Source organism: Siphateles boraxobius, unplaced genomic scaffold (genome assembly GCF_051911475.1).
Source record: "Siphateles boraxobius isolate OS27281-9 unplaced genomic scaffold, OSU_SipBor_1 73, whole genome shotgun sequence".
Taxonomy (NCBI): domain Eukaryota; kingdom Metazoa; phylum Chordata; class Actinopteri; order Cypriniformes; family Leuciscidae; genus Siphateles; species Siphateles boraxobius.
The window spans coordinates 580,034-605,972 of NW_027509201.1; the positions used below are offsets into that span (position 1 = coordinate 580,034).

Sequence of the window (25,939 nt, forward strand, 5' to 3'; positions counted from 1 at the left end):
GTGTGTGTGGCCTGGTAAACCCTACATTATGGGGACAAAATGTCCCCATAAGGATGTCAATATCTGAAATCCTTGTTCGTGTGGGGACATTTTTTGGTCCCCATGAGGAAAACAGCTTATAAATCATACTAAGTGATGTTTTTTGAAAATATAAAAATGCAGAAAGTTTTCTGTGATGGGCAGGTTTAGGGGTAGGGTTAGTGTAAGGGAATAGAATATACAGTTTGTACAGTATAAAAATCATTATGTCTATGGAAAGTCCCCATAAAACATGGAAACACTACGCGCGTGTGTGTGTGTGTGTGTGTGTGTGTGTGTGTGTGTGTGTGTGTGTGTGTGTGTGTGTGTGTGTGTGTGTGTGTGTGTGTGTGTGTGTGTGTGTGTGTGTTCTATCCCGTTGGGGACTTAAGCCTGAAAGCACACAGACTCTTGGAACACGTGTCACTGGACCTAAATTGAGGCCCCTATGTGGAAACAATTATTAAAATAAATGCAAAAAAGTTTTGTGTGATGGCAGGTCTAGGGGTCGGGTTACTGCAAAGGGAGAGAACATACAGTTTGTACAGTATAAAGATTATTACGTCTATGGTGCTCACAAAGATAGTGAACCAGACATGTGTGTGAGAGAGAGTGTGTGTGTGAGTGAGTGAGTGAGTGAGTGAGTGTGTGTATGTGTGAGTGAATGAGTGAGAGTAAATTCCATGCAATTTACCATAAAAGATAATTATTAAAAGATATGATGTGTATTTCGTGCAGTAGAAGTGCATTCGTACCCATGCAGTTTTTTAAAGTTGTAGTTTAAAAACAGGGGTTATAAGATAAGTACCAGTAAACAGATGTTAGTAGCACAGGAATACCAGCCATTGTTGAGGAGAGCTTGACCTCTAGTGGTGATATAGTGTTAAAACAGGCTCAAGTACATTTGCACTTTTACAAAAAGCTATTAATGAACATTGTGATTCTTCTCGCATCTCTGCCACGTGTCTCACATATTTCTTTTCTGTGCAATTCTGTGATTAGTATTTCTTTCTCGCTGCATTGACAAAAGTTTCGTGCCTAGTGATGATGACGCAGATGACAGATGAGTTCTGATTGGTTGCGCTGTAGTTGTAAGGCGTCTTCCGATTGGCTGAGATTCGCACTCGCCGTGCCGTGTAATGCTATTTGTTACTCTGCTTGTGAACACAAGAGTGTTGAACTTACTTTGATTTGCACTTTGATTAACCGAGTAGGTTTGTTCTGCTACTGGTTTGCATTGTACTGTCTGTATGCAGGCGTCTTTGTGTGGGGTGAGTACTTAACTGACTCAAACCTTTTGAGGAAAGCTTAAGTTACTTCTTACGGTTGTAGTGCGATTCTATTTGGCATGCGTTTATTAGATAAGTTGCATTGGTTCTCGTTACTTGTTGCCTGTGATCTGCACTGAGTTGGTTTGACCCAATAACTGTTGTGCACAATGAGGAAGACTCAGGCTTGTTACTCATGATCTTCTCCTCTTGATTGAGGATAGTGTTGGACCAATCAAGACCTCAGTCTCTCCGTCATCAGTGCTGATTGTTGCTTAGGCTTTGATTTGTCTTGAGATGCATTGAGGTGCTTTTGCTTTATGAAGCTGATCTGGTCTTCAAACTTCAAATATTCCAGGAGCCCAATGGAGCTGGAGGGTCAGTGGTGGAAAGGAGAACTTGCAGAGGACATCTATCAGGCCCTGCGTTACAAAGTTCGTATCACTGTCATTGTGTTGTTATTTGGTGCCACTGAAGCTGTGTTTATGATATCATGCCCAAATCAGTATTACAAAATTATTATAGGAGTGAAATTGACTATTTGGTTTGTATAATGTTTGGCAGGCATGCATGCATAAGAAACTTTGCTGAATTAATGTAAATGCAACTTGCATGCATTAAAGTTGTATATGCATCCATTTAAGTTGTGTTTACATGCATTCATTAAAGTTTTATATGCATCGATTTAAGTTGCAGTATTAAAGTTTTATATGCATGCATTCAAGTTGCATTCACATGCATTCAGTAAAGTTGTATATGCATGCATAAATGTAAATGCAACTAGAATGGTTGCATATGCATCTTTGCTTGGCTATTCATGCACAGATCAGCCGTTAATAAAATCTTCATTGCAGTAAGATTTTCTTATTTGTATGCATAAATGCATGTATGCGCAACTTAACTTGGTTATTGCACAAATCAATATTCCAAAACATATTAATTGCAGTGTGATTGTCTCATTGGTTGTCTTTCAGGAGCTGCGGTTGCCTGCATATAAAGGCCAGTCCCCACAGCTGAGCCTTAGACGATATTTTGCAGACCTCATCGCTATAGTCAGCAATCGGTTCAAGCTGTGCCCAGCGGCCAGACACTTGGCCGTTTATCTGCTGGACCTGTTCATGGACCGCTATGACATCTCAGTACAGCAGCTTCACATGGTCGCTCTGTCCTGCTTGCTTCTGGCCAGTAAGAGTTCACTCATATTAATCATTACTGAAATGAACACAATTCCTGCTCGTATTGTGTATGACGCACAAAGCACACCACATTGGAATGTGCCATAACCATGTGCAACATACAAACATTACTCACATTTACAAATGAAAATGTAAACAACTAGTTGAAGATACTGCAGTACATCAGGAGCCTCATTTATAACCGTTGCATCCCACAAACAGGCCCCGAAAGAGTTCACATGCATAAGTGGTGATTTATTAAAACAATCTTGACGGGGAAATGTATCATCCTTAGTGCATGATAATAGCAGAACTCATGCTCTGAGCAAATGTTTTCACGCAAATAATGATCAATAATGCACAATAAAGGCTCTATTTCCATTTAAAAATATAAAACAATTAAAAGTACTATTTGGCTAGTGGAAAAGATTGAGAAAAAATGTCTCTGTATTTTATACTACTTTATTTATAAAAAAAAAAAAGGCAAGAATTGGCTACTAAATGATTTTTAAGAATGTAATGTGACGTGCACATCCGTGTCTCATATTTTCCTAATGTCTTGTACAGTTAAACATGGGATCATGTGGATGAATATGCATATCCAAATGATGAGGATATGCATAGTAAAACTAGGCGTTGTAAGCTACATATATGGTGATTTCAGGGAGGAGACAATGTTCCGCGGACTGGGATTTATAAAGGGAATCTGCGCAGGTTCTGGTGTACGCACGCTTTTATAAGCCTGAATATTTTTGCCTTTCGGGGCGCACGTACTCTTTCAGTAAGGATCCTATGCACGGGTTTATAAATGAGACCCCTGATGACAACATTTCATGTTGACTCATCTCACAAGCTTTTATTATCCAGGTAAGTTTGAGGAGAGGGAAGACCGTGTCCCGAAGCTGGAGACACTGAACAGTCTGGGCTGTATGAGCTCTATGAACCTGGTTCTGACCAAACAGGGTCTCCTACACATGGAGCTGCTGCTCCTCGAGACGTTTCAGTGGAACCTGTACCTTCCCACGGCCGCCCACTTCATCGAGTATTACCTGCCAGTCGCCGTGAACGAGACGGACCTGCATGACGGCTGGCCGATGGCGTGCATGGAGAAAACCATGCTTTACATGTCCAAATATGCCGACTACTTCCTCGAGGTGTCTCTGCAAGGTGCGGCGTCCAGTCCTAAACTCAATTCACATTTATTTGTACAGCGCTTTTCACACTACACATCGTTTCAAAGCAGCTTCACAGAAAATGCACGAGTCCACATTACAATTTAGAGCGATCTGTTATCAGAGGTAAATGTCTAAGTTATGCATTTCAGAAATGTACACATACAAAATCACAGTTAGCTAGCAATGTAAAACTCACAGGAAGAAACGATGGGCTCATTGAAGTAATGAATACTTGTTTGTTAACAAATGATTATGACATTGAGAAAAATGTAGCAGTTTGCGTCATATGTAAATTCACATGCACTGCATTTTCACCTGTATATGAACTACACGATCTGCAGAATCAGAATAAGAAAAAGCATTTGTTCCGTGTGTCAAGACCATGCATTTCTGCGGTTCATGCCGTCCCTGGTTGCGGCGGCGTGTGTGTCGTCCTCACGGGTAATCCTGCGTCTGTCTCCGTCATGGCCTCCGCGTCTCCAGCGTCTGTCAGCGTACACCTGGGACCAGATGCTGCCCGCCGTCGAGAGACTGCTAATGTGAGTTTCAGCTAGTGTTAATATCGTTAACAAACCATACAAAACATGTTTCTGAAAGAAGTTTCTTCTGCTCACCAAGGCTGCTTTTATTTGATCAAAAATACAGTACAAATTTTGAAATATTATTACCATTTATTTCCATGTGAATATTAGTAAAGTGTAATTTATTCCTGTGATCAAAGCTGAATTTTCAGCATCATTACTCCAGTCTTCAGTGTCACATGATCCTTCTAATGTTAATTTCCTTATCAATTTTTATTATTGGTGCTCAACTAGTTAATGAGGATTCTTATTACTATCAATGTTGAAACGAGTTTTTGAAGCTGGCCGCACTTTATTAGTACCATACCAGTTTTTTATTTGTCTGTTTACTTTTTACTTTTTTTGAATTCCAAAGATAGTAAAGACATTGTTTGATAAGTGAGATCTCTGATTGTAGTCCAAAAGAGTAGTGCTTGAAAAGTCCTTGAAATTTTATTTTACAGTATCTGTACGAATCCAGTTAAATGAAAAGATGGATTTCACAAATATTGGACATTATCACCCCTTAAATTCTCTCTCTCTCTCTCTTTTTCTCTCTTTTTTCTGTCTTTTTTCTATCCCTTTTTTCTCTTCATCTTTCTTTTTTCTCTCTCTCTTTTTCTCTTTCTTTTTCTCTTTTTTCTTTTTCTCTCTCTTTTCTTTTTCTTTTTTACTTTTTCTTTCTTTTTCTCTTTTCTCTTTCTTTTTCTCTCTCTCTTTTCCCTTCTCTTTTTTTGTCTTTCTTTTTTCTTTCTTTCTTTTTCTCTCGCTCTCTTTTTTCTTTCTTCTCTTTTTTTCTTTTTTCTCTTTCTCTCCCTCTCTCTTTTTTTTCTCTCTCTCTCTTTTTTCTCTCTCTCTCTCTTTTTCTCCTTTCTCTCTTTCTTTTTCTCTTTCTCTCTTTTTTTTCTTTCTCTTTTTTCTTTCTTTTTTCTTTTTCTTTCTTTCTTTTTCTCTCTCTTTTTTCTCTTTCTTTTTTCTCTTTGTCTCTTTTTCTCTTCCTCTTTATTTTCTCTCTCTCTTTTCCTCTTTCTTTTTTCTCTTTCTCTCTTTTTCTCTGTCTTTTTTCTTCATCTCTTTTTTCTTTTTCTCTCTCTTTTTTCTTTTTTACTTTTTCTTTCTTCTCTTTTTTCTCCTTCTTTTTCTCTCTCTCTTTTTTCCCTTCTCTTTTTTCTCTTTCTCTCTCTCTCTCTCTCTTTTTTCTCTTTCTTTTTTCTCTTTTTTTCTTTTTTCTCCCTTCTCTTTTTTCTGTTTCTTTTTTTTCTTTTTTCTCCCCTCTCTCTTTTTCCTCTTTTTTTTCTTTCTCTTTTTTTCTCTTTCTTTTCTCTCTCTCTCTCTCTCTCTCTCTCTCTCTCTCTCTCTTTTTTTGTTTTCAGTGCTCACGACAGTGATGTAAAGGAAGCAAACCAGCAGAAATGCCAGCATCAACAGACGGTGTATCCCGTCCCGGGTCAGAGCGGGTCTTTGCACCAGTACATGCAGCACCCGAACACACAGTACATGCAGAGCTGCCAGCCGGTGGTCGTTTCAGCGCACGGTCCTGCAACATACCTGACGTCCACAGCGCACATACGTGGCCTCGGACACACACAGAACATGGATGCCAAGGTGAACGTGCCTGGAAGAGCTTACCAGCCCAACGCTCTTTACCCCTGCTTTGACAGGTGATTGAAACGGGGCGGGAAAGCATCGGACCCTTCCACTGCACAGGAGCGAGTTTGTATTTATTATGTGCAAATGTGGGATTGCAAACACCACTACCGCTCTGAAATATGCATATGCAACCATTCAAGTTGCATTTACATGAATGCATGCATATACAACTATACTAAATGCATGTACATGCAACATTCTGAATCCTTTTTAATTTAAGTGATTAGAGTGAAGATTTAAATCAGTAATGTTCATGAGGTGTGGAGTCATCCAAAATGTGCAATATTATACTGCTGTCATGCACTTCCCACTGAACACTGTCTTGTGTTAAGTTTACTTCAAAGCATTATTATTTACAGACATCTTTCTAAATGAAGACAGCATGGTAGTTTGAAGTAACTTAACTACAAGAAAATACTGTTTTTACCAACACAAGCAAGTGTTATTTTGCTCTACCTCATTGAATGTAGACTATTATTGTCTTGTGACCTTACAAATGCACTTTGGTATAGTGTTTTTCTTTTCTTTCTTTTTTTTTTTTAAATAAAAATGCAACATTTCTGTTGTAGCTTGTTTTGGTTGTGTGCATTTACACTGAGGTTTGTATCGATTTGAACGTGTTTATTATTAAATTCGCCCTTCTCTGATTCACACAAACATTCACATATGCAACTATTTGTCTTTATGAATAGTTCTACCTCAACCGCTTTTTGTTTTGAGAATCACTCACTGCAATTTTGATTCGTTTAATTGATGTTGAAAAGTCAAACTGATACATTTGTTCTGATGATCACGATATGCAAGGGTGTTTTTGTAAAGTATAAATGTTAATAAAAAGCTATTTGTTTTATAATAGTGATGTAAATATTTGTTGGCTTGATCAACCTGCAACTAAAAATGCTGTCTAATAATCAAGTTTAATCAAGCATTTCCAAATGTCATGGTTATGTTGAATGAATATTGGGCTTTTAATCTGGATTCTAATGCTTGCACTGTCCAAAAGCGTGGTTTAAACTCATTAACATGATGAATCGCTGCAGTTAAACAAACTGAGGCATGTGTGAAATCATGACAGGAACTGAGACTTAAATGAAACATTTAAGAGGGAAAATTATCATTCTTGTATTGATCTTTGTTGTAGGCTCATATTATATACCATACATCCATGTCAGGGAGAATTATTATCCATTTAGGGCAAGTGATTCAATGTGTCATTGCAACTCAAAATATGAATGATACAAAGCACATAAACCAAAAACAAAACAGTTTAAAAAAGCAAAAACATTTTGTGGTTATCTAATTAACATCTCGGACAACCAATGCAATACTTGTTTTTGTTTTCAAATAATGAAATTGCAATAATAGTGATTTTTGTCGAGAGCAAGGGTTTCTAAACAGGTTTTCTAACAGGTCGGGGGACTGCAAGAAAGCGCAAGGGAAAAGTGTGAAAATAATAAACTAATTAATTAAAAAATAAGATTAAAATAAATATATAAAAACAGATTAAAATAAATTGAGAAATAAAAATGAGAATAAAATAAATATAAATATTAAAATGAATTAAATAATAATAAAAAATCTGCTTCAAATAATTTTAAAAATATCTTGAAACTAGACAAACAAATAAAAATAATACATCTAACAGTACAGAACGAAACAAAAAAATTATGTAAGGCAATATTTTCCAAATAATAATCTTCATTCAAATTGTCTAGACCTTTATTTTGAAGAATTGACAAGCTTTGGCTGTGACTGGACAAAAGCCTTGTCCTTAAATTTTATAAAACGTTAGCAGGTTTTTTTTAAGCAATATTGTTGTTGTTTTTACTTGACGACAACAGCCTTTAGAACCAGAACACATCAAAACAATAAAGCATAATTTCACCGGAAATCTTCATCAGACCAAACAGAAATAGCTCATTATTTTTTATCGCGTTATTATTATTATTATTATTATTATTATTATTATTATTATTATTATTATTATTATTGTGTGTGTGTGTGTTTGTCATAGACGTTTTTTTCTAACCGTACCGCAGGAACTCCTCAACTGTCGTCACATCCGGTGTGTCGGAAAGCCTCTAGAATATTACAGCAGCTTCGCGTTCATTCCTATGTGTGTGTGTATTTAAGCGCGTGTCCGGCTGTCATGACATTACAGAATATATCCGCATAAACGCTCATGTAAACATAAGCCCTGAACCTGTGCTGGAGACGTCCAGGGGAGCATTATATTACATATCAACAGGTAAGATAAAGCAGGGAAGGGAGGATTCAAGACTAACACACACACATGCTGCCAAAACGCTGTATGGGAGTGTGTGCAGACATATATTCTTCTGTAGCGGTGTTCACACCTGGGATTGATTCAGTATGTGTTTATGGTCTTATTAAAGTCGCAGATTCGTGCACAACCGCAGTGATGTGTGTGTGTTATATTATTTTAAAAGCCTGCCACGCACACACTGTGCTGTGTGAATTAACTGACATTCTCTCAAAACTGCGTTTAATAACCAACCGTTTTAACGGTAATTTTAACTCATTCCTTTAACACACACGTCATAGTGTCTGTTCAGTGGTCAGGTTATTTAAATCTCACGTGAATCACGTGGTCTGCAGTTTAAAATTCGATACAGTTACATTTGGTGTTAAGTATAGAAAAGTTACAATGTGTCTTTACGTTCTTAAAGTGATAGTGCCCATTTTTATGCATCCAATTATAGACTTCCACTGTAAGCTGTGTTATGCAATAATTGTTTATGTGCACGCACCTTCCACTAAGTGAACTTTCTAGAAAGCTTTCTGTCGAATATTCTCTTCAAGGTGGGGCTAATCTGCATGCTTTCATGCAAATCTGTTTAAACTGCGACAGCTGGTAGGCTTCTAGTTAGTTTTTTTTAACCTAGTGATTGCAAATCAAACAGGTAATTATAGATACTATAAGTTACTTAAATGTAAAATGTGGTTTAGAGTATATTGTTATAGTATTTGTTAAAGTAAAAATATAAGTTTAGACATTTTAGTATATTGCTTTTATGTTACTGATTATTTGTATTTTCTATTTTTATTTTCATCATTACCTCCTTTTTGTCCTTTATTATTTTTATTTTATTTTATGCCTTCCTGTATGTATAATTAAAAAAAGAACTTGCCTCTAGTTAGTTGATTTCATTTATCTATTTAAACTGAGACGGCAATACTAGAAGGCTACTAGTTAGTTGTGTGACTTCGTGATTGCAAATCAAATCGGTAATTATAGATACTACTAGTATGATATGAACATTTTTATTTCGAACTTTCTAAAGAAGAAAGTGACGCTTAAATAAAATATTCAAACAAGTAAAAAAGTAAATGTATTACAAAATAAACAAAACAAAATTTATACATAATAATAACATAGGTCCTACCTCCAGTACTTACCAAAACCAAATCGCAATCAAACAAAAAAAATCAGGCTTACCATTTTAAATAATACAAAAACGCTACACCAATTTACACCCTATACTTAAATTTACTAACCAAAGTATAGTGAGTTGCTTATAGAAAATGTGGGTTAAAGTATTTGTTAAAGTAAAAATATATGCATGCTTTCATATCCATCTATTGAAACTGCAACAGCTATACTAGTAGGCTACTAGTTAGTTTTGTAAACTAGTGATTGCAAATCAAACAGGTAATTATAGAGCTATATATATATATTACTATATGTAATTAAGTTACTTATAGAAAAACTGATTTAGAGTATTTGTTAAAGTAAAAATATAATGTAAGTTTGTACATTTTAGTACATTGCTTTCATTTAATTGATTATTTCTATTTTTATTTTCATGATTACCTCCCTTTTGTCCATTGTTATTTTTATTTATTTTTCTGCCACCCTGTATGTATCATTAAAAAAGCACTTGCCTCTAGTCACAGATTCTTTTAAGAGTTTAGTTTTGTTTTCACCTTTTTGGTGTGTGTGTGTTTGTGTGCGCGTGTGTGTGTGTGCGTGTGTGTGAGAACTTATCAAACCGATAGGTCTTCACCTGCGGAAGAGAGCGGCCACGCGGGCCCGTCGTCATGCTATGCTGGGGAAATGCCTCGTACGGGCAGCTCGGTTTGGGTGGGATTGATGAGGAGATCGTGCTGGAGCCGAGGAAGTGTGAGTTCTTCGAGGGCAAGCGTGTGAGAGATGTGGGATGTGGCAGACGTCACAGTGTCTTTCTGCTGGAGGACGGGACGGTTTACACATGCGGGTGTAATGACCTGGGTCAGCTGGGACATGACAAAGGACGCAAGAAACCAGGTAGGGCCACACAGACAGTCTGCTAGCATTATAATGTTATGGCTTTTAATTGGACGTCTTGATCTTAATCTAAATTATTCACTGTGAATCACTGTGGCTGATGTCATCAGTCCCTATTATTTGCCAAAAAGAAAAATAATGTAATTAGGTGGTTCCTTCATTCTAGCATGAAACACCCAATTTTCTTGAACCAAACATATCTTGCTGGATCAAGCCTCACCCTTTATTTTTTGTAAGTTTCAAGTAAAGTAGTTTTTTTTTTTAGTATATTAGATCAGTTTAATTGTTTTAATTTGTTCCATTTTATCTAAACGACCATTCAAAAGTTCGGGATCTGTACGATTTTATAATGTTTGTGGAAGATGTCTCTTCTGCTCACCAAGGCTGCATTTATTTGAACAAAAATACAGTAAAAACAGTAATAATGTGAAATATTATTAAAATTTAAAAGGGCTGTTTTCTATGTGAGTATATAGTAAACTGTGATTTACTATATACATCATTACTCCAGTCACAACGTCCTTCAGAAATCATTATAATATGATGATTTGCTGCTCAATAAACATTTCTGATTATCATCATCATTATAAAATTCTATACTGGCACTTTTCATCCATTTAATGAATACTTCCAGAATAAAATTATTAATTTCTTTTTTTTTTTTTAAATCTTACTGAACTCAAACATTTTGAATCGTTGTACATCACATTCATGCACCTGCGTTCCTGTTCGGGAAGCCGGGGTAATATTAGGTTATATCAATGAAACAGCCTGTACTTTCATAACATCTGCTGAAATAAATCTGATGGATTTGATAACATAATACCATTCCACAGAAATGCATATTAGTCGGTCAGTGTGACATCGGCAACTGTCATTTCATTAACTCAAGGACCTCAAACATCAAGAAATATGTTGCACTGAAACTGATGGTCCCTTTAATAGCATCACCGTTACACATGCCAGAGGATCAAAACATATTACAATACATAATACAGTTAAAAAAAACAGACAACAGCAAACACACTAAAATAAAGTAGTCAATAATTTCATCCCTTAAAACTCAGACCAAACAAAATGACATTCTCAAAATATCTTGAATGTAACTCGACACCCTTGCCTCATTTAGTATACGCGGTTCTATGAATATGCAAATGAGCCCCGCCTCCACTCACTCACTCACTCACTCACTCAGAGATCCACTCGTTGACGGTCACATGTTGATCTGATTGGTTACAAGGTAGTTTGTGACGTCAGAAACACCAGCGATTTCAAACCGTGTTTTTGAGACTGTCTTTGGTTCACTACAGTTTTTAGGAGAAAATACTTTAAATAAAAACACAACATAGACATATAAACAACATTTAAAAGCTGGATTTTCACAACAGGGGGACTTTAAGGAACATTAAGAATGTATTATACAGATTATGCAGTTCAAATATGAATTTTGCTTTATATGCACAATATATTGGCCAGTTTTCCATGTATATGCGTCTGTATAATTCACTCTTTCTGATGTTTACACCCTCTTTCTAGAACAGGTAGTGTCTCTGGATGCTCAGAACATTGTGGCTGTGTCTTGCGGTGAATCTCATACTCTGGCTCTGAATGATAAAGGACAAGTGTTTGCGTGGGGTTTGGGTTCAGATGGACAGCTCGGCCTTTCAAATATTGAAGATTGTCTCCGTGTACCCAGGTAAAAAATCTCCACCTCTCACAGTATAAAATGCCTCTGTAATGGATGCCGTACTGAAAAACTTCTGTAGACAAATATGACGATTATAGTCCATGACCTACATGGCATAACACTGTGTTTCTGTTCTCTCTTCTCAGAACTGTCAAGAGTTTGTCAGAGGTTCACATTACCCAGGTGGCCTGTGGGTATTGGCATTCCCTTGCTTTAGCCAGAGGTATAATTCTTACTATAGTTATAAACCTGGGCCTGTATTTATCAAGCTTCTCAAAGTGCCATTTTACTCTTTAAGTGCTGAGAATTCCTGAAATTTCCTAATACTTTCAAACTTAAGTATGAAAACAAGTTATCAAATTTCTTAAAGCTAAGAATAACTCTTACTCTCACAGTTTTTAAAGAGTTCGAGAAGTCTCTCAAGTGGTTAGGATTTTTATAACATGTTTCCTCTGTTCGACTGATTTTTATAACGTTTCCGCTGTTCGACTCATTTTTATAACATGTTCGACTCATTTTTATAACATGTTTCCGCTGTTCGACTGATTTTTATAACGTTTCCGCTGTTCGACTCATTTTTATAACATGTTCGGCTCATTATTATAACATGTTTCCGCTGTTCGACTGATTTTTATAACGTTTCCGCTGTTCGACTCATTTTTATAACATGTTCGGCTCATTATTAAAACACGTTTCCGCTGTTCGACTCAAACGTTTCCGCTGTTCGACTCATTTTTCTAACATGTTCGACTCATTTTTATAACATGTTTCCGCTGTTCGACTCATTTTTCTAACATGTTCGACTCATTTTTATAACATGTTTCCGCTGTTCGACTCATTTTTATAACATGTTTCCGCTGTTCGACTCATTTTTATAGCATGTTTCCTCTGTTCGGCTAATTTTTATAACATGTTTCCGCTGTTCGACTCATTTTTATAACATGTTTCCCTATTCAACTCATTTTTATAACATGTTCGACTCATTATTATTATAACACGTTTCTGCTGTTCAGCTCATTTTTATAACATGTTCGACTCATTTTTATAACATGTTTCCCCTGTTCAACAAATTTTTATAACGTGTCCGCTGTTCGACTCATTTTTATAGCATGTTTCCTCTTTTCGACTCATTTTTATAACGTTTCCGCTGTTCGACTCATTTTTATAGCATGTTTCCTCTTTTCGACTCATTTTTATAACGTTTCCGCTGTTCGACTCATTTTTATAACATGTTTCCTCTGTTCGACTCATTTTTATAACGTTTCCGCTGTTCGACTCATTTTTATAACATGTTTCCTCTGTTCGACTCATTTTTATAACGTTTCCGCTGTTCGACTCATTTTTATAGCATGTTTCCTCTGTTCGACTCATTTTTATAACGTTTCCGCTGTTCGACTCATTTTTATAACATGTTTCCTCTGTTCGACTCATTTTTATAACGTTTCCGCTGTTCGACTCATTTTTATAACATGTTCGGCTCATTATTAAAACACGTTTCCGCTGTTCGACTCAAACGTTTCCGCTGTTCGACTCATTTTTCTAACATGTTCGACTCATTTTTATAACATGTTTCCGCTGTTCGACTCATTTTTATAACATGTTTCCGCTGTTCGACTCATTTTTCTAACATGTTCGACTCATTTTTATAACATGTTTCCGCTGTTCGACTCATTTTTATAACATGTTTCCGCTGTTCGACTCATTTTTATAGCATGTTTCCTCTGTTCGACTAATTTTTATAACATGTTTCCGCTGTTCGACTCATTTTTATAACATGTTTCCCTATTCAACTCATTTTTATAACATGTTCGACTCATTATTATTATAACACGTTTCTGCTGTTCGGCTCATTTTTATAACATGTTCGACTCATTTTTATAACATGTTTCCCCTGTTCAACAAATTTTTATAACGTGTCCGCTGTTCGACTCATTTTTATAGCATGTTTCCTCTTTTCGACTCATTTTTATAACGTTTCCGCTGTTCGACTCATTTTTATAGCATGTTTCCTCTTTTCGACTCATTTTTATAACGTTTCCGCTGTTCGACTCATTTTTATAACATGTTTCCTCTGTTCGACTCATTTTTATAACATGTTTCCGCTGTTCGACTCATTTTAAAACATGTTTCCGCTGTTCGACTCATTTTTATAACGTTTCCGCTGTTCGACTCATTTTTATAGCATGTTTCCTCTTTTCGACTCATTTTTATAACGTTTCCGCTGTTCGACTCATTTTTATAACATGTTTCCTCTGTTCGACTCATTTTTATAACGTTTCCGCTGTTCGACTCATTTTTATAGCATGTTTCCTCTGTTCGACTCATTTTTATAACGTTTCCGCTGTTCGACTCATTTTTATAACATGTTTCCGCTGTTCGACTCATTTTTATAACATGTTTCCGCTGTTCGACTCATTTTATAACATGTTTCCGCTGTTCGACTCATTTTATAACATGTTTCCGCTGTTCGACTCATTTTATAACATGTTTCCGCTGTTCAAATCATTTTTATAACATGTTTCCGCTGTTCAAATCATTTTTATAACATGTTTCCGCTGTTCGACTCATTTTAAAACATGTTTCCTCTGTTCGACTCATTTTTATAACATGTTTCCTCTGTTCGACTCATTTTTATAACGTTTCCGCTGTTCGACTCATTTTTATAGCATGTTTCCTCTGTTCGACTCATTTTTATAACGTTTCCGCTGTTCGACTCATTTTTATAACATGTTTCCGCTGTTCGACTCATTTTATAACATGTTTCCGCTGTTCGACTCATTTTATAACATGTTTCCGCTGTTCAAATCATTTTTATAACATGTTTCCGCTGTTCGACTCATTTTTATAACGTTTCCGCTGTTCGACTCATTTTTATAGCATGTTTCCTCTGTTCGACTCATTTTTATAACGTTTCCGCTGTTCGACTCATTTTTATAACGTTTCCGCTGTTCGACTCATTTTTATAACATGTTTCCGCTGTTCGACTCATTTTATAACATGTTTCCGCTGTTCGACTCATTTTTATAACATGTTTCCGCTGTTCGACTCATTTTTATAACATGTTTCCGCTGTTCGACTCATTTTATAACATGTTTCCGCTGTTCGACTCATTTTATAACATGTTTCCGCTGTTCGACTCATTTTTATAACATGTTTCCGCTGTTCAAATCATTTTTATAACATGTTTCCGCTGTTCGACTCATTTTTTTAAAACATGTTTCCGCTGTTCAACTAATTTTTATAACATGTTTCCGCTGTTCGACTCATTTTTATAACATGTTTCCGCTGTTCGACTCATTTTATAACATGTTTCCGCTGTTCAAATAATTTTTATAACATGTTTCCGCTGTTCAAATCATTTTTATAACATGTTTCCGCTGTTCGACTCATTTTTTTATAACATGTTTCCGCTGTTCGTCTCATTTTTATAACATGTTCGACTCATTTTTATAACATGTTCGACTCATTTTTATAACATGTTTCCGCTGTTCGACTCATTTTTTATAACATGTTTCCGCTGTTCGACTCATTTTTATAACATGTTCGACTCATTTTTATAACATGTTTCCGCTGTTCGACTCATTTTTATAACATGTTTGGCTCATTTTTATAACATGTTTCCGCTGTTCGACTAATTTTTATAACATGTTCAACTCATTTTTATAACATGTTTCCGCTGTTCAACAAATTTTTATAACATGTTTCCACTGTTCGACTCATTTCTATAATACGTTTCCGCACTTCAACTAATTTTATAACATGTTTCTAATGTTCGACTGATTTTTATAGCATGTTTCCGCTGTTCGACTTATTTTTATAACATGTTTCCGCTGTTCGACTTATTTTTATAACATGTTTCCGCTGTTCGACTCATTTTTATAACATGTTTCCGCTGTTCGACTCATTTTTCTAGCATGTTTCCACTGTTCGACTCATTTTTATAACATGTTTCCGCTGTTCGACTCATTTTTCTAGCATGTTTCCGCTGTTCGACTCATTTTTATAACATGTTCGACTCATTTTTATAACATGTTTCCGCTGTTCGACTCATTTTTATAACATGTTCGACTCATTTTTATAACATGTTTCCGCTGTTCGACTCATTTTTATAACATGTTTGGCTCATTTTTATAACATGTTTCCGCTGTTCGACTAATTTTTATAACATGTTCAACTCATTTTTATAACATGTTTCCGCTGTTCAACAAATTTTTATAACATGTTTCCACTGTTCGACTCATTTCTATAATACGTTTCCGCACTTCAACTAATTTTATAACATGTTTCTAATGTTCGACTGATTTTTATAGCATGTTTCCGCTGTTCGACTTATTTTTATAACATGTTTCCGCTGTTTGACTCATTTTTCTAGCATGTTTCCGCTGTTGGACTCATTTTTATAACATGTTTCCGCTGTTCGACTCATTTTTCTAGCATGTTTCCACTGTTCGACTCATTTTTATAACATGTTTCCGCTGTTCGACTAATTCAGCAAGCTGTTGCACTTCTTCCTCCCGTCAGTTCAGTTTTCTTTTGGAATCCATGGTGGTTGAATATATCATAAAATCTAGGCTATATATAGGTCAGTTAACAGCACAATGATTTAAAATTTGTAATTAAGACATGGTGGAAAATGTGTTTATCTTTCATTTCCAATATGTATTTCAGTATGTATTCTTTTGAAAATTATTTGTTGTCAAATGTGTGTTGAATGTAAACTCCTCTTAGGAATTACACCATTCAATGTGAATTTATCTGAGAATATTCTTAAATAAGGAAATCTGTTCAGTGATTGGTCCATGCCAATGTCATCATCTAAAATCCCGTTTGTGGCACAGCAAAGTGTCTTGAATCATCCCTAAGACTGACACTTAAGATGTAGTCCTACACTTCACTTAAATTACGACTGAGATGCTTGATAACTAACTTTTAAGCGCAGCTTTGAGCCAAGAATTGTTTTACTCTTAAGTCAATTCTTAGCAGTGTTCTTGTGAGTGTTCATAATCCTCAGAGGCTTGATAAATATGGTCCCTGATTATCACGCCTGAAAATTACCCTAATTATGCCTCATTATTCCCAAATTCTCGCTTAAGGAGGTCAGATATTCTCCTGGGGCCAAAATAAATATGGACAGCTGGGTCTCGGGATGCAGGGAGCGAGTGTTTCCACCCCACAAGTCATTCAGTCTTTGCAGGGCGTCCCGTTTGCCCAGATATCTGCGGGAGGCGCTCACAACTTCGGGCTCACACTCTCTGGGGCCGTTTTTGGCTGGGGGCGAAACAAGTTCGGTCAGCTGGGCCTCAGCGATAATGATGGTAAAACAAACACCTTAGACATTCAGTTGAGCTTTCTCTGGTTTAATGATTTTATAGTGGAGTACGTGATGTTCCTCAGATCGCAATTTCCCTGCCTTGCTGAAGACTCTCAGGTCCCAACGGGTCATTTACATATGCTGTGGAGAGGACCACACGGCAGCACTAACAAAGGTGTGGATTGATTTTTCAGGATTTGTTGCTTATTTTAAGGGCTTAATAAGCTCAAAGTAGTAGTATGTACACATCCACATCCAGGTGTGTGATCAAATCATTGCCTGACGAAGACCTTCGGGTCGAAATGTAGTCAATAAATTCAACTTTGAAAAAGGCAGTGTGCTGATTTTTGTCTATTCTGAAGGGCTTAATAAGCAATATTATAATTTATTATGACACATCAAATGTAGGGATGCACCGAAATGAAAATTCTGGGCCGAAACTGAAAATACTTTTTAAAAAAATATTTATTATTTTAAATTAGCTTATTTTTGTATAATTGTATTAATATTAGACTTTTTAAAATGAATTCAATCATGTATTTTAAAAATACATATGGAAGGGGAAAGGGGGGGGTTAAGATAAAATACACTAATAACAAGCATAGATTAATACCGTATAACAAGTAAATTAGTAAATTCTAACTGTAGTGTATTCAGGTACAGGTATGTAATAATTAGGCTTAATGTAAATTACACTATAGTTCACTGGATAAATTAAATATAGATTAATCTTTGTTAAAGATGTGTTTTGTTGTTTTTTTTATTATAATGACTTAGCAGAAGGTATTTATAGGCTACTGTCACTTTAAGACCGAATGCACAGATCCAATATAATGATACACATCAGATTTCTTTCTCAACTCTTTATATTCACTTAAGACATAATCGGCTGTGTTTACGAGAATACTTGCAGAGACGGGTGTTTTGACATCTTTTTTTTGTGTATGTGTCCGTTCAAGCGCACACGGAGATTCAAAAGAGGAATCAATTTGCTGTTTGCAAAACATACCTCTCTGTGTATGTGTATTACTTCGGGAACCAAAAATGCCATTTTCGTCTGCCGAAATTTCGGTGCATCCCTAATTAAATACTGTACATTCAGAATTGCCATCGTTTAGATTAAATCAAGTTAAATGTATTTGTATTGCACTTTTCATACTACACATTGTTTCATTGCAGATTTACAGAAAATTATGATATTAATGTTTATAATATCTTAGGGTGCTTTCACAATAGAACTTTTGGTGTGCATCTATTTGTGTGTGTCACTCACTTTCAAGTATTACAGCACCCTTAATGTCTTAATGTCTTACAGTTGCATTTAACAGATTAGAACGGGGCGATAATAGTTTACATTTTGCAACGATACAAGCAAAAAAAGTTTATATTTTTGCTATATAGCATATATCGCTTTACATGAGTATGTTTGCAGATAAAGTTGGACATGCTTATCCAACTTTATATAAAAAGCTGAATGATAAGAGTCACATTCTGTGGCAAAATTTGCTATGTTACTGTATATACAGCTTTATATGATCATTAGTAATTAGGGATTTTTATTTTATAGGAGGGAGGTGTGTTTACATTTGGAGCTGGTGGGTACGGTCAGCTGGGACACAACACCACAAACCATGAGGTGAACCCCAGGAAGGTGTTTGAACTGATGGGGAATGTGGTTGCACAGATCGCTTGTGGTAGGTAAGTATCAAACAATCCATAAACAATCATTGTTTCATTTTAGCTTAATGTCCGTCTACGTTTTCTATATGAAAGCTTGAGACCGACTACCAATAAGCTTCTTTATAAGGACGTATGGTAACACTTTACAATAAGGTTCATTAATTAACATTAGTTAACTTGAGCTAATAATGAACAATACTTCTTCAGCATTTATTAAAAATAGTTTATTTTAATTTCAATATTTACTAATACATTTACTAAAATCAAAGGTTGTATTTGTTAACATTAGTTAATGCATTGTGAACTAGAGGTCTGCACAGGCTTTAAACTGAAGCCCGAACCTGGCCCGTACCCGAAATCATTTAACCCAACCCGACCGGCCATTACGGTTATATTTTAAGCCCGAACCCGACCAGAATCCAAGGTCTGTTTCTCACAGAAATACCTTTTTTTGTTTTTTTTGCAATAAGCTGTTTTTTTTATGATTGCTTGCAACAATAATTAAACGCGTATACAAATTAAAACTGCAAGCAGCATTTAGCGGTATTCAAGCAGTTAAGGCATTTAAGATTTTTAACCACACAAGCATCAAAAGACATTAAGTTTTATGTAGCAAGCATTTAACCACTAACATCATAGATGGAATAGACCGTGTTTTAGCATGATTTACCATGATATACCACATTTTATTGTGATTTTTCACGATTTACCATGTTCCAGTATGATTTACCATGAATCTAGCATGATTTACCATAGTTTACCATGATATACCAAGTTCTATTATGATTCACCATGATTTACCCTCTTCTTGCATGGTTTACCACAATTGAACACATTCTAGTATGATTTAATATTATTCTAGCATGATATAGGATGATTTACCATGATATACCACATTCTAGAATGATTTATGATGTTTTGAACATTATATGAACATTATATGATTTTAGATGGAAAAGACCATTTACAGCTAATACAGGCAATGTACCATAGGAAATACATGGTTTTGAAGCTTTTTAACAGTTATAGCGCCACCTATGGTCCGATCTCTATGAAACTTTTGCATGCTTCTTCACCATGTTATGACACATATGCTCATCAATTTTTGTGAAGTTTTGACTTTTCCTTTAGGATTTATAGGCTTTTGGCAGTATTTTGCAACGGACCATTTTGTAAATGACCCTGTTACAGCCACCCAAATGATTATTGATCTAGAGAGTCCAGAGAATAGGCCTAGACTGGTTTGGTTCCGATCGGGCGAAAAACCAGGGACTAGTTCGCAAAAGTAGGTTTTGGACAAAATTCGACACAAATTTTTTTTTGTTAAAATTGGTTTAGCCAAACCGAAAATGGGGATATACATCTTGTCCGTCTTGAGCCAAGGATCACAGTGGTGTAAAGACCTTGATCTAAGTCAAACGGTCGAGGAGTTATGCGCAATTTAGTACTTTTGGTTGCAGTAGCGCCACCTATGGGCCAATCGGGGTCATACTCTGATAGGTTGTCCCCAAATTGGCTTTATGCACAGCTTCACTACTTCCTGAACTTCAGCCAGCCCTTTGTTTCCTGTCTGTCATTATTGGACAAACTGATTAATTCAGGTGTGCCTGGCCTCAGTAACAATAATCAGGCACACCTGGACTAATCAGTTTGTCCAATAATGACAGACAGGAAACAAAGGACTGGCTGAAGTTCAGGAAGTAGTGAAGCTGTGCATAAAGCCTATTGAGGCCTACCATCTGGCCGAGTTTCAAGTCTCTAGGGCTTACGGTTTGGGCTGCATGATGCGTTTTAGGGGAATTTTTTTTCAAATAGCAATTACAATAGGTTTTCAGCACTAAAGTGCTTGAACACCTAACAAACACTGTTTCACCAAGGCGCATCAGTCCCCTCAGCAGTCGGCACACAATTAAGAAAAGAGAAAAAGCACAGAATTACTAATTACGAAACTTTGATGTGGTTGAACAGATGAAACAGTCACAAATTCCTCTGGAACTCAAACATTAAACTTCAAAACAAAGTTTGCAAACTATTTACATAAATATATCCTTCTCAGTACGAATTATGAAGAGAACAGCATCGACAGTTGATGGTTTCAGCGCGTCCTCCTCTGATTGCGCTGTTGTGACTGAAATAGTGCGACAAACTTTTGTAAAATGATATTTGATAAAAATGATTCATGGGCTATATCATTTTACAAAACGGTTTTGCGCATGTGCTCCCGAGCGCACTGTTTCGATCACAACTATTTCGGAAACTGCGCACGTACTTTCTCTCTTGCGTGCTCATATTTACAATCACAACACGGCAGGCACACGGCACGCAAACTATATGTATAGCCTATATCATTTTTCTTAGCTACAAACCCGAACCCGAGGCTATTCATTAAACATTAACCCGAACCCGCCCCAATACCCGTGAGTTCTTCGGGACCCATCAGGCTCGGGTCGGGCCTCTACTGTGAACTAACATGAACAATCAATGAACGGTTGTATTTTTATTAACTAACATTAACAAAGTTTAATAAATACTGTAACAAATGTATTGCTCATTGTTAGTTCATGTTAGTTAATACATTAACTAATGAACCTTATTGTAAAGTGTTACAGGATGTATTTCTAATCACGAAAAACATGAATTAGCCCAGTCATTTTATAAAAAAAGGTTGAACAAATTGCAACGGAAGCAAACTCACCTGATGTTGTATCCTCGATATGTCCTGAGTAAGGGGGAAAAAAGCCCAGAAGAATCCCATTAGGGGAAAGAGATGGGGTTTGGGGCTGGGTCCGTGGGACTGTTTCTGGAGGATGAGTCTGAGGGAAGAATAGGAGACAAGGGTAAGGATGATGCAGAAGACAAAAGGTAGGTAAAATAAAAAGTGGCTGAATCAAAAAATCTAATTGCGTACACAATGCAGTGCCGAAACCCCATCTCTGCAATAATAATTAATAAAGGGTAGTTTCTAAAGTACTTCTTCTTGCCTTTATGTATTAATGTTAGCCTAAATGGGTTCTATTCAGACCTTAACATTAAGCCTTTTACTGTTATATGTCAACACGATTCAGCAAGACATTTTCACCTGGCTATACCTAATGTTTAGATCTGTTTGGTAATTAGATTATGCACCATTTGTCCATGTTAACAAACAATTTCAACTCTGTAATTTTTATGGTGATATCTAAAGGTTAAAGGTTTTACCCTATTCACGTGAGAAAAAGATTGAACAGGCGTATGAATAGGCTATATTTGGGTCTTTTTCTACACTTTCCCCTAATGGGATTCTTCTGGGCTTTTTTTCCCCCTTACTCAGGACATATTGAGGGTACAAAATCAGTTTGAGTTTGCTTCTGTTGCAATTTTTTTGAGGTTGACCCCCATTTTGGCTTAAAATGACTGGACTAAATTGCTTTTGTCTTCACTTGGATGTAAGGCAGCACACTTTGGCGTTCGTCCCTTCATCAGGAAAGATTGATTCGTTTGGTCTCGGGGGAAACGGACAGCTTGGGACCCGCTCGACCTACAATCGGATCAGTCCCGCTCCTGTGAAAGGCTGCTGGCGAGCCCATACTGATCCTGTGCCTATGGATGTAGGTGGGTTGACTTTGTCTACATGAAGTCTTTCAACAGAACTCCTTTCTCAGACAGCCGTCCTTCTCAGTATTTCTCAAATGCATCCAGTGGTGCTGACTTTGGTCATTATGCCACCATGCATAACACAATGCATCTCATGCAGTTTATTTAAGTTAAAGGGGTCCTATAATGCATTTTTCACAAGATGTAAACAAAAGTCTCTGATGTCCCCAGAGTGTGTATGTGAGGTTCTGGCTCAAAATACCCCACAGATATTATTTTTTTAAAACATTATACAATTAATATTTAAATTTTGAGGGTGATCAAAAACGTGCCGTTTTTGTGTGTGTCCCTTTAAATACAAATGAGCTGCTGCTCCCGGCACAGAGGGCGGAGCTTCAAGAGCTCCTGTTTTAGCAGCTCCGATTACCTCACACAAACACGCACTGAAAAACTTTAAAACGTTTAGCCATTTATATTCAAACCGGAGTCGGTCTAAATGGAGACACTCAAGAAGAAGTGACATGTAGAGAGTGCAAGTGAATTAATGGTTTCATTTTCGATATATCTCCAGATTGGATTGATTATTATAGTTTATGCAAGCTGGCGGTACACTAGAATCACTCCCGGTACTGTGATCAGCAAAACAGAATTTTACTAAAAACATTTTAGTATAGAGAGTATGCATTGATGTCACTTTCCCAGGGGAACACACTCCCTCAGCCGGACTGAGTGGCAGAAGAGCTCTGTGTGACTGGATTTAATAGAGGAAACTGTGACAACGTGAGTAAAACGCGATATACTTGATATAGCGTTTCTTACAACTTACCAAAGATCCAGTGATCCGTGGATATTAAAGCAGCACTATGCAGTTTTTTTAGCTTAACTGAACAGCTTCGGAGTTATTGGAATGGTTATATGACTCTTTTCGGGTTGAATGGTGGTCGTCTCGCCCCCCCCAACCCCCGGTGCCTGTGAGTGGAAAATCGCACTTGCAACTTTGGGCCGGCGGACCGCCGTCAGGAAGTATCGCGTGATTTCAGCTCTCGCAATGTAACGAATTGCTTTACGGTACTGCACACATTACACGCATACACGCCCACATCCAGGATCCGGCTAGCAATAAGAACAACTATCTAAAATGGCTAAAATGGCATATAAGAAGCAGAAAGCTAGAAAAGCATTGTCGGAGGAACAGAGAAAGAGGAGACTGCAGACTGACCGAGCAAGGAGTCAGACACGAGTAAACATCGGGACCTGCGTTTTCAGAATGGCGAAAAAAAACGAAGAAACCCCGGTCGGAAGAGTCTAGAAAAAGGAAACGAGAATCTGACTGCAAGAGGAACCGGACAAGAGTCCCACTCGCTCAGGCTTTCATTGTTAAAGTTGATTCCTGCGATTATCATGAGAACAGTTGTCAATATCTCTCATAATTATCAGGACATAAATAAGCCTACATGTTGTAAATAGTGTAAATGAGCGCAATATGCAAACTATTATGATAAATTGCAATAATCATGTCTAACAACATTATAACGGACATTGTTACGAAATAATGCGACGTACATGATACACTTTATTGGTGTCATCTGGCATTTAGGCTCAGGTAAGCCTAACGCGGTAGGCTACTTTATTATTATAAAGTGCAGAGGCCGTGAGTGGAGATACGCTCTGCGTGAGTTGTTACGACAGTAACGTTAAATACAAGTACTCTACAGCGACTCTAGGGATCGCTGTTTGACAAAACAGTAATCTTGCATAGTGCCGCTTTAACATGCAGCAGGAATCCTGTTTCCTGACATTTATATGTGCCTGATTTCGACGCCAGAGAAATACATAAAGCAAATTTGCCTGTGAACGCTTTAAATAAATACAATATAGGTCTAAATCCATGTATCAATGTTATATATATATATATATATATATATATATATATATATATATATATATATATATATATCATAATATCATAATCTCGTCGAGCCCTAAAACTTGTATAGTTTTTTGTCAGCGTTTATTTAAAAAATCCAGATTATGCAGAATATACGATGGTAAATATTTAATTGATGAGTTGTCAATACAATAAATAACAATTCAATATATAGTGTATGATTTTACATAACTGCAAATCCCCCTTTCTCTGCCTGGATCCAGTTGTTTCAATGAATTCCAGTGATCCATTTCTCTTTTCTTCTCTGTTCTGTAGTTTTCTGCAAATCTATTTATACTGTCAATCGCAAAAGCTCTTTCCCGTATTAGATGCATTCACGCTGAGAACCAATGCTGTCGCTCAGTGTTTCTGCCAGTCAGTGTGTGTGTGACCGCAGTCACTCCGACCGACGGTGACGTCACACGCATGCACTCTTTTGTATGTGACGACGACTTGTTCACTCATCAGTGAACCAATGTGTGTATACTGTGAATCGATATACTGATTCACAGAGTTGATTGAGACGCACCCCAAGAAAACCATGTGGTGATGTTTCAGATTTGACAGGGCTGTGTATTTCAGAGGCGGAACAGAGTTACTGTGTGAAGAAGATCTACGCTGGAGGAGACCAGAGCTTCGCTCACTATGCTTTATCTCAGGTATGAACAGAGGTCATGGGTCATACAGGTGCACAGAGCTGACGTGACATACAGGTGAAACGCGAAAAACTTTCATATCGTGCAACAGTTCATGTATTTCTGTAATTCAAATTACAAGGTGAATCTAATATATTTAGTATATATAACTATACACAGATGCATGATTATACTTTTCAGAGGGACGATATTTCTGTATTTAAAATCCTTTTTTTAATATTCTAATTTTCTGAGATTTTGAATTTGGGGTTTTCATAAGCTGTAAGCCATAATCATAACAAATAAAGGCTTGAAATATCTCACTTTGCTTGTAATGAGTCTATATAATATATTAGTTTCACCTCTTAAGTTGAATTCCTGAAATAAATGAACTTTTGCACGATATTCAAATTTTTCGAGTTTCACCTGTATATTAAGATTTGTTTGGATTGTGAAAAGTGCTTTAAATAAACCTGTGGTTACATCATCAGTGATCATTTTTAAATTGTCCTTGTTATTATGGTACCAGAATGAAACGGGAACAGCTGTCTAATTTGTATTTATTTAATGATACTGTATTTATCTGGATGTTTAGATATTTCGTGTGACACAAATCCTGTTTTACATGGTCACATGACATGTCAGCGTCTAAAACTGTCAAATGAATTTAAAAAATGTGCAGTATGTGTTAGTTGGCACAGTTGCCTTTGTAGCGATTGGCCATTCGCTGATGTTCCCGTTTAAATGACTCCGCTTTATTCCTGTAGGACGACAGTCCTCCGCTGGATGTGAGGATAACCAGACCTGACGGACAGATCTACACGCTCAGCGCTGACGTCATCCAGAAATGGCTCAATCACGGTCATGGGAGACTGTCACCAGAAATCACCAAGTACTGCTTTAACTGCTTTTTCAAATCAGAAAACTTCATGAAGCTGTCTGCATTGGTCTGAAATAGTGCAACGGATCACAAAACTCACGGTCCGGATCAT

The 25,939-nt window shown here is 36.6% G+C and overlaps 2 protein-coding genes across 5 annotated transcripts in view; both read left to right on the plus strand.

Moving 5' to 3' along the window:
- The first annotated feature begins 1,229 nt into the window (after positions 1-1,229).
- On the plus strand, positions 1,230-7,012 carry ccnj (cyclin J). The gene is made up of 6 exons (XM_077217416.1): positions 1,230-1,289; positions 1,645-1,720; positions 2,261-2,471; positions 3,329-3,628; positions 4,016-4,175; positions 5,570-7,012. Exons 2-6 carry the CDS (start codon positions 1,652-1,654, stop codon positions 5,859-5,861), a joined length of 1,032 nt encoding a protein of 343 aa, XP_077073531.1. The 5' UTR covers positions 1,230-1,289; positions 1,645-1,651; the 3' UTR covers positions 5,862-7,012.
- An 889-nt stretch (positions 7,013-7,901) lies between these two features.
- herc4 (HECT and RLD domain containing E3 ubiquitin protein ligase 4) overlaps positions 7,902-25,939 on the plus strand; it is a 35,068-nt gene continuing 17,030 nt past the window's right edge. For 2 of the 4 annotated variants that reach the window (XM_077217371.1, XM_077217372.1), the window contains exons 1-10: positions 7,903-8,094; positions 9,867-10,134; positions 11,671-11,830; positions 11,968-12,044; positions 16,915-17,136; positions 17,216-17,307; positions 18,700-18,830; positions 22,243-22,403; positions 24,895-24,971; positions 25,715-25,839. In XM_077217371.1, coding sequence (XP_077073486.1) covers positions 9,909-10,134; positions 11,671-11,830; positions 11,968-12,044; positions 16,915-17,136; positions 17,216-17,307; positions 18,700-18,830; positions 22,243-22,403; positions 24,895-24,971; positions 25,715-25,839 — 1,271 coding nt within the window. In that variant the 5' untranslated portion in view covers positions 7,903-8,094; positions 9,867-9,908. Of the gene's footprint in view, positions 8,095-9,866; positions 10,135-11,670; positions 11,831-11,967; positions 12,045-16,914; positions 17,137-17,215; positions 17,308-18,699; positions 18,831-22,242; positions 22,404-24,870; positions 24,972-25,714; positions 25,840-25,939 lie in introns of all 4 variants that reach the window. The other 2 variants (XM_077217370.1, XM_077217369.1) reach the window with 2 other exon arrangements.